This window comes from Monodelphis domestica, chromosome 2 (genome assembly GCF_027887165.1).
Source record: "Monodelphis domestica isolate mMonDom1 chromosome 2, mMonDom1.pri, whole genome shotgun sequence".
NCBI lineage: Eukaryota > Metazoa > Chordata > Mammalia > Didelphimorphia > Didelphidae > Monodelphis > Monodelphis domestica.
Window position 1 is genome coordinate 206243146 of NC_077228.1, and position 9447 is coordinate 206252592.

General features: G+C 45.6%; 1 protein-coding gene across 1 annotated transcript; it reads left to right on the forward strand.

Annotated features, from left to right (window-relative positions):
* The first annotated feature begins 6234 nt into the window (after positions 1-6234).
* SPPL2C (signal peptide peptidase like 2C) lies at positions 6235-8489 on the forward strand. The gene has a single exon (XM_001375969.5). It carries the CDS (start codon positions 6310-6312, stop codon positions 8341-8343), a length of 2034 nt encoding a protein of 677 aa, XP_001376006.2. The 5' UTR covers positions 6235-6309; the 3' UTR covers positions 8344-8489.
* Positions 8490-9447: the final 958 nt, after the last annotated feature.

Sequence of the window (9447 nt, forward strand, 5' to 3'; positions counted from 1 at the left end):
TGCCCAGGGTCACACAGCTAGGAAGTGTCTGAGGCCAAATCTGAAACCAGGACCTCCCATCTCTAGGCCTGGCTCTCAATTCACTGAGCTACCCAGCTGCCCCCTCTACTCTTCTTTCTAGTGATGGATGCCAAATCTTGTGTGATCCTAATTGTGGCTCCTCCATATTTGAATTCTTTCTAGCTGCTCACAGTATTTTTTTTAAAACCCTTACCTTCCATCTTGGAGTCAATACTGTGTATTGGCTCCAAGGCAGAAGAGTGGTAAGGGCTAGGCAATGGGGGTCAAGTGACTTGCCCAGGGTCACACAACTGGGAAGTGTCTGAGGTCAAATTTGAACCTAGGATCTCCCGTCTCTAGGCCTAGCTCTCAACACACTGAGCTACCCAGCTGCCCCCTATTTTTTTTTATTTGAAAGTTCAGGATTTTGATAGTGTTCCTGGGAATTTCCATTTGGGGATTTCTTTCTGAAGGTAACCAGGGATTTCTGTTTCCCCTTTGCCCTCTGATTCTAAGAGATCTGGGCAATTTTCCTTAATGATTTCTTCAAATACAATGTCCAAGTTATTATTTTGCTCATGAAATTCAGAAGGTGTAATGATTCTTAAATTTTTTTCTCCTCAATTGTTTCTCAGGTCTATTGCCTTTGCTATCAGATTTATTAAATTTTCTTCTATTTTTCAGCCTTTCAACTTTAATATTATTTGTTGCCTCATGAATTTATTGACTTCTATGTGGCCCATTCTAATTTTCAGATAATTTGTTGCTTGGTAAAGGTTTTATATCCCTTGTACCAAGCTGTTAATTCTTTTTCCAATTCTTTCTTTTATATCTCTCATATCTTTTCTAAGTTTTTCTTAAGCATTCTAATTCCATGTATAAAAAATGCATAACTTTTTTAAACTTTTGTTTCATTTCTTACACAAATTCTACTTGAGTTTGTGCCAAAACTATACTTTTCTCTGAGGCATTGTAGGTGTTTTAGAGTCATTCTCTCCTTTTGTGTTTTTATCTGGATTGTCCTTGCCACCATAGTAGCTCATTATGGTGGGGTTCTTTTTTAGTTTGCCTATTTCCTCACTTTAGACTTGATGGTAGGGCTGGGCTATGAAGCACTTTTCAAGGAAAGATCGGGCTGGTCTTTTTACTGCTTTCTTGGAATATTGAGTGATGTGTTGTTATTCAAGGATGTCAGGGACATCCTGGAAACCTGAAAGCTTTCGATGCTCACAAAAGGACTTAATCCAAGGCAAAATCTACCTGCTGCCTACCTTGTCTTAGCTTTGCAAGTTCTTCTCCTGGATTTAGGTGTATGCAAGAGTAAACTTGCTGCTGGATTCTACCCCATTAGCCAGCTGGAAACTTCTTTAAGTTTAAAATGGCAGAATTGTGGGCTCCCTTTTGGTCTGAAATTCCTGTGTTGTTTATTCCTCTACAAGTTGAGCTAGATGCTAGAAGTGAGACTCTGCTCTAGGTTTGGGATCTGAGCCACACCATTACTGTTGCTGGCTTCTGAGCATTTTCCTTTCTCATTACACCACCTGAGGGAATCTTACAGAATCACACTACCCCTTCACACAGGTCTCTTTCTTAGTTTTCCTTCCACTCTGGATCATTGACCCCGATCTGGGTAGTAACAAAGCTACTAGCTTGTACCAGTTCCTATTATACTTCCCCCTTATGAGTCTATTGGTCTACCCTTAAAGGTGTGGGATTTCCTCTTACCTTGCTATAAGCTTCTCCTTAGCATAGAGAGCGCTCACTGGGTGTGATCCTGGCCCAACCCCAAGCCCAGGGTCCACAGACCTTTCTATCTGCCTCTCTATGCCAAGCTAGGCTAGACAAATGATTCACTATGACTTCGTCTGAATTTCCCCATGAGAATTCAATCTAATGCATTTTCTAAATCTGTTTGGAGAAGTTTATGGAAAAGAGAGCATGCATTCTTTCCTACTCTGCCATCTTGACTCCATCCCCGCCCCAGACTTTTTATCCCTTTTAAAGGAGTCCTACAGTGTCAAAGGGGGATTTCAAAGAATGAAAACTTGATCTCTGCCATAGCAAGAAAGGAGGCAATAGGAACTGGAAGTGATGTTCTCCATGATCTCCAAGCAAAGTCCTCTGAGGAGAGGGTAAGCAGAGATTACTGTTTTAGGGTGGGTTAGTAAAATTTGGGGGTACAGGGCAAAGTTTGTTCAGGAGTGAAGACACAGAGGGGAAGATAATTTTTAACCCTTATCTTCCATTTCAGAATCAATACTATGCATTGGTTCTAAGACAGAAGGGCAGTAAGGGCTAGGCAATGGGGGCTAAGCCCAGGGTCACACAGCTAAGAAGTGTCTAAGGCCAGATTTGAACCCAAGATTTCCCATCTCTAGGTTTGGCTCTCAATCCACTGAGGCACCCATCTGCCCCCAGAAGATAATTTTTTTGAAATTGCATATGTTTGGGAGCAGCTAAGCTCCATTGCCTAGCCCTTATCACTCTTTTGCATTGGAATCAATACTTAGTACCAATTCTAAAACAGAAGGTAAGGTTAAAAAGAAATTGCAATGGATGCCAAAAAATCCCTCGCCTTCCTATGGGGTAGGTAAGTCAAGCCCAGTGTAAATAGCCTTAGAGTAACCTCCTCCTACAACCACCATGGCACCACTCTCTTAATCTGAATTCTAGGGCAGGCAACAGTATGGCTCAAAAAAGAGTCAAATAAACTGTTTGGAGTCTTGGTTCTCCCAGATACTAGCTATGTGATTTCTCTCAAGATATTTTTTCATCTCTCTGGGACTCAGTTTTCTCACCTGTAAAATGAAATAAGTATACGGGATAATATCCTTTAAAGTCCTTTAACACAAATTGGGCCTCAGTTTCTCAAGCTGTAAAAATCTGGACAATAATCTCATGGAGCATCTGAAGATCAGTTAAAGCAGGTAGAGTCCAGTGCTTTTATTACATGAATTTCTGGGAGATACAATTCTCAAAGAGACAGCATTGAAAGAACAGACTATTGAAAGGGGAAGGATTGCATCAGGACACGAGGTTCAGAGGACAGTAAGGAAGCAGATAGAGTAAATTTGCTTGGAAAGGAAGAGCTTTGGAGAGTATGGCTTGGCACTGGTAAGTCATCATGCTTTCTTTATTGGTTTCCTTTCTGCTTGCACAGAGAACTCTCTCTTTAAGTGTCCTGCCTTAAGAAGTAGAACCTGCCTAGTGGGAAGGGAAGAGGAATGACTAGATAAGGATGTTTACATTCCAAAGGTGGGGGTCAAAGGAGAGAGTGATCATTTCTCCCTTCTCCTAGTGGCCTAGCAAGTGAATTTTTCCACCTTAAACAAAAAATCCTACAGATTCATAGCTATAGTAGTAGCCACAGTACTTGTGCAACCTCACAAGGTTATTGACCCAAATGAAATACTATTTCTAGAAATATTCTGTAAATTATAATTCAACTCAACAAGCCTTGATTCAAGCGTGTGGTAGGCACTGTGCTAGGTGCCAGGTATAGAGACACAAATAAAGTCATCCCTGCTTTTGAGAAGCAATATTCTACTAAAAAGCATTATGTATATATGAGCTATTATTACTAAAGGCTTCATTCTTTCCTCTTAAACTCTCAGTTTCCCTCCCTCTGCCAATGAGGGTCATTATGATATCAAAGATATTCACAGACTTTTTTTCTTACCACTTCCCCAAGGTTATTCCCCAGTTCTCTAGAATATTCTCAGAATCCCATGTTACTACCCCAATCTATGTCCTACCCTTGACCCTTGTGTGTATGAGAGGTGGGTTGGGATAGAGAGGAGGATGATTAATTCCTCAAGAAACAAAGCTCTCAGGTGCAACTAGGTGGCTCAGTCTGGATAGACAACTAGGTCTGGATATTGGAAGACCTGGGTTCAGATCTGATCTCAGACACGTCCTAATTGTGTGACCTTGAGCAAGTCACTTGACATCAACTGCAGAGCCCTTACCACTCTTCTGACTTGGAACCAACTGATTCCAAGTCAAGAGGTAAGGGTTAAAAAAAAAGATCTTTCCCAAATATTGGATGTGGTAAGGGGAAGGGACTCAAGAAAGCAGATTGGGTCTCCACTCCTCCCTGAACACTAGACATGTGTTGAGGCTTTTGTGGGTTCTGTGTTTTCATTCCACAACAAACAACTTAGGATATTTTTATCCACAATGAGCTGTAGGGCTTTGAAAAGTTTTTTAATTGTCAAATCTAAATTAATTTAAATGTAATCTTATTCAGATAAATAGGTACAATATTGAGGAGGAAAAAAGAAGAGAGAGTATGAGAGACAGAATGAGAGAAAGAATGAGAGACAGATAAAAAGATACAGAGAAAGACAGAGTAAAAGAAACAGTGAAAAAGAGATAGGCAGAGAGAGAGAGAGAGAGAGAGAGAGAGAGAGAGAGAGAGAGAGAGAGAGAGAGAGAGAGAGAGAGGAAAGGGAGGGAGGGATATGAAATCAGACAACTCCAGGATGTAATCAGGCTGGTGCCGTGAATATAATAACAGCACTGATAGGGCATGACTTGCTGGGGGGTAGTGCTCAGCATTCACTATTCAATATTCAACAAATATTTATTATTCAACACACAGGGTTCCCCTGCTCTTTAAGGCTCCAGATCACCTTCATTCTAAACTGGAAACTGAAACAAGACTGTTTTGACATTTCTTTTAAAACACCTTGGGGAGCTGAGAAAGGGAGGAAGGGTTAGAGAAGGGGCTTGCAACTGAGTGGAAATGTTGTACTAGGTTCAAAATTCCTGCAATTCATCATTGCCAGGACCTCAAAGAAGAACTCCTTTGCATTCACCCTTCTTCCACCACTTCCATTTTTCAAGCCACAAGGACATCAGAGGTCTTGATGGCCTTATGGTAAGGATGGTTTAGATCACCAACTCATATTTGAACAGGAATCTCCTTGCCACTATCCCTAATAGGTAGTTATCCAGTTTCCTTTCAAACTCAGAGAATAACTTCTTAATGGAGGAGCCCACTTAATTGTGGGAAGGTATTCCTTGAGGTTGTTAATATCTGCTTCTCTGTAATTTCCTCCAATTCCCTTTAACCACTGCCTCATGGGGGTAGGGCAACAGAGAGCTCAAAGGACCCTGGGTTCCTCCCCCAAGTAAGAGTCCACCTCTGTGTTGAGGAAAGTTTAGTCCTTTGGCATCCTCAACCAGTTCCTTCTAGAAACTGGCTCTTCTATATCTGGCTTAAACTTCCCCTTCCTCCTATATCTAGGAGTTGTTCTCAGAGACAAAGAGGAGTTGAGGGGGAGGGGGATCTTTGAGATCATAAAGTGATTTGGGCTTTCCAGAGACAAGATTCAAACTAGACCTGGGAAATTGTATACATGTGCTGCAGGGGTGTAATTCTTTGGTCTTAACCATCAGGGATGAAGGAGAATCATGGGGAGTCAGCCTAGGATAAGTAGGAGCAGACCAAAAACAAGGGAAGAACAATGAGGACAGGTGGGGTGGGCTGGCCACCATAAATGCTTAAGAGGTAAAAATCAGTCTGATACCATATGAAGACTGTGACCATTTATTGATATCATTATCATAATAGTCATATCATATATAACACATAAAATATTGTTATAATAATTAGAAGCGCTCAATGCAAGGTATTACATATTTCATCATTCCCACAACCTTCGCCTATTATGCCCATTCTACACATGAGGAAACTGAGGTTCAAGGACAGCGCAAGGTCTCCACCCTCACTCACCCTCACTCATGGCTATTTCATAGAATGTCAGAGCCAGAAGGAACCCCAGGAGACCACCAAGTCCAATGCCCTCCTCTTACTTGAGTCTGGAGCAGGGGAGTGAATTTTTTTGAGGTCATTTGGGCTTATTATTTAATGGGGAAGCCAGAAATAGAAACCAGGTTTCTTGACTTCCCTTTGCCGTCCCGAGTTCTTTATATAATGCCGTACTCTGTCAGCTCTATCTGTGGCCAAACCCAGCAGCCTGTCCCATATCAGTCCTAAAGTATTAGGCAAAGAACGGGAGACTAAACCAGCCCCCCAGATAGAGCGAAGGAGGGCCCGGATTAGGGGCAAACTGTGGAGTGGAGGCTACCAGGCACTTGGGAATGGAAAGAGGCCTCCCGTCCGGCTGGTCCCGACTCTCCTGCCCAGGGTTTTATGATGAAGCGGGCGGGGCCCTGGTTTCCAGGGGCCTAGCTCTGTGACAGGGAGGGGCAGCAGAGGGGCAGCAAAATGTGTTGGGGGGTAAAAGCCCATTCACAAGGCAACTCAAGCCTGCAGGACGCTGAAGCAGGTGGCTGAGGAGGATGGCAACGATGGACCTCCTCCTCCCTTTAGTCCTCCTACTCCTCGTGGCTACTCCAGCCCACGGAGAGTACGGCGTGGTCCACGTGGTATCAGGGAAGGGCAGCAAAGACTACTGCGCCCTCTTCAGTTCTGAGTATGTCACCTTGCCCCGGGATCTCCACCATGCCCCTCTGCTGCCCCTGCATGATGGCACCAAAGCACCCTGGTGCCCCAGTGAGAACACCTACCAGTCATCCCCACAAGGCACCAATCCCCAGAAACCACTGAGCAAAACCACTGCCATGGTGCTCCGGGGCAACTGCAGCTTCTACGCCAAGGGTCGCCTGGCCCAAGGCCAGGGTGCCTACGGTCTTCTCATTGTCAGCCGTGCTGGCGACCTCCAGTGTTCGGACACCACCCCTCTTCCAGTGACCTACCAGAGCCAAGGGCTGCTCCCTGACCTGACCATCCCCGTAGCGGTACTCCGCTACGATGACATGTTGGATATCTTGAACCAGGCCCGAGGAAGGGCCATTCCCCGGGTGGCCATGTACGTGCCCCTAGAGCCAGTCCTTGACTACAACATGGTGATCATCTTCATCCTGGCCGTGGGCACGGTGGCTGTGGGGGGCTACTGGGCCGGGATGAGCGAGGCGGAGAGGCTCCAGCGGCGCCGAGAGCGTCGAGGAGGAGCTGCCAATATCAGCGAGGAGGCGGAAGGGGTGGCGGAAGAGGAAGAAGAGGAGGAGGAGCCAGTGGACTTCACACCGGCTATGACAGGAGCGGTGGTCCTCATGTCCTGTTCCATCATGCTATTGCTCTACTTCTTCTACGATTGTTTTGTCTACATTATGATTGGCGTCTTTGGTTTGGGCGCCGGCACCGGCCTCTACAGCTGCCTGTCACCCCTGGCTCGCCGCCTGCCTCTGGGGCACTACCAGCTCATCCTGCCAGGCCTGCAGACTTACCTGCAACTGTCCTTGATCCTGCTGGCCGGCCTGTGCACCTCCATCACAGCCATCTGGATGATCTTCCGCAATGAGGAGCGCTGGGCCTGGTTCTTACAAGACACACTGGGTGTAGCCTATTGCCTTTTTGTGCTCAGGCGAGTGAGGCTGCCCACTCTACGGAGCTGTGCCTCCTTCCTGCTGGCCCTGCTGGCCTTCGATGTTTTCTTCGTCTTCATCACCCCTTTTCTCACTAGGACTGGCGAGAGCATCATGGTGGAAGTGGCCTCTGGCCCTTCCGATTCCACCAGCCATGAGAAGCTGCCCATGGTGCTGAAGGTGCCTCGCCTCAGCTTCTCCCCACTGACTCTCTGTGACCGACCATTCTCCATCCTTGGCTTTGGGGACATCGTGGTGCCTGGCTTTCTGGTGGCCTACTGCCACCGTTTTGACATCCAGGTACGCTCATCTCGAGTCTACTACATGACCTGCACCTTGGCCTATGCTGTTGGCCTGTTAGTCACTTTTCTCGCCATGATTCTCATGCAGATGGGCCAGCCAGCACTGCTCTATTTAGTATCCTGTACACTCATCACCAGCCTGGGTGTTGCTGTCTGTCGCCAAGAGCTCTCCCTCTTTTGGACTGGTCAGGGTTTTGTTAAGCCACCCACGCACCCCGTCATCCAGTCACCTCCTTCCCCTGACAATAGAATGATGGCTGAAGAGCCATCTCCATCGCCAGAGCAGAAGTCAGAAGAACATACTGATATCCAGCCCATTGTGAAGACCAAGGAGCTGAATGAGGAGGGGGCCAGCCTCCTGGAAAGCAGCCTTACGGGGGACTCAGAGGAGACTCTCCTGCCTGCTGAGGATGGAGGCACCAGCCCATGCTGCCTCACCGATAGCTCTGAGGGCTGGAGTGATGCCAACCTAGATCCAGAAGAGCTGCCCACCCCTCCACTTGGGACAAATGAAAATCCAGGGACCCCGGGCACACAGGTGGGGGAACTGAACGATGCCCCTGAAGACACTGTTGCCTGGACAGGGCTCCACAAAAGAAAGGGCTTAAAGGTCAAGAAAAGCCTATCAGCCCAAGCCTCACTCTAAATTAGAAACTGACCACCCCTGCCACCTCAGAGGCTCCCTTTCATCCTTGCCTTTAAAGAGGAATGGTAGAATATCACAGAGAATAGCCATGCATGGCAACAGGAAATCGGGGCATTAAAAAGGTTCATTACCCACCTGGCAAGAAAGTCTGTTGCTTTTGGTTTCTTGTAAGGACCCAGAAATAACTGCACAGGCCCCCCACATGAACGTTCTGGCACAGAGTGGCCTTCTAAGAAGACTGGCCTTGACAAGCCATCGTTGTCCCCCAGATTTCTTAGATCCCTTGAACAGCCCTTTGTAATTCTGTGGGACCCTGTTTGACTCAGTTTCTTTATCTGTAAAATGAAGGAAATGGCAAACCACTTTGCCAAGAAAACCCCAAATGGGGTCACAAAGAGTTGGGCATAGCTGAAAAATTACTGAAGATCAACATTTACAAGTGAGAAAACTGAGTTAAGTGATTTACTTGTCTAGGGTCACGTAGCTAAAGAGTGTTAGAATCAGGATTTGAACTCAGGTCTTCTTGACTTGAAGTCCAGTGGGTAGCTGCCCTTAATAGTGACCTCTTTTTTAAACCTCTTTTTCACCTTCAATCTCTTATTAGAGGTCATGGGATCCTAAATTTGGGTGGAGGTTGAAGAGCCTTCAAAGATAATCTAATCCAAATTCTTCATTTTTATAAGGGGAGAAACAGTTCACAAATGGTAACTTATCCATGATCATTCTCAAGGAGGTAATGGCAGGGTTTGTATTTGAAATATGGTTTTCCTGAACTCAAATCATTAGCACATTTATCAGGGTAATGAATTCAGTTCTAATGTTTACTTCCCAAGGGCAGGTAGGTAGTTCAGTGGATAGAGTGCTGGATCTGGAATCAGGAGGACGTGCACCAGCTGTGTGATCCTGGGCAAGTCCCTTAATCCTGTTTGCCTCAGTTTCCTCATCTTTAAAATGACTCTAAGAAGGAAATGGCAAACCTATTCCAGTATCTGCCCAAAAAAAAAAAAACTCCAAATGAGGTCCACAAAGTCATGAAAAACAACTAATAAATGTAATGTTACTAAGAAGCCTTTTGTATACAATGGAAAGAACACAGGGTCAGAG

Bases quoted from the DNA above. Each gene is read 5' to 3' on its own strand.
- SPPL2C (XM_001375969.5), top strand. From the start codon at position 6,310: ATGGCAACGATGGACCTCCTCCTCCCTTTAGTCCTCCTACTCCTCGTG.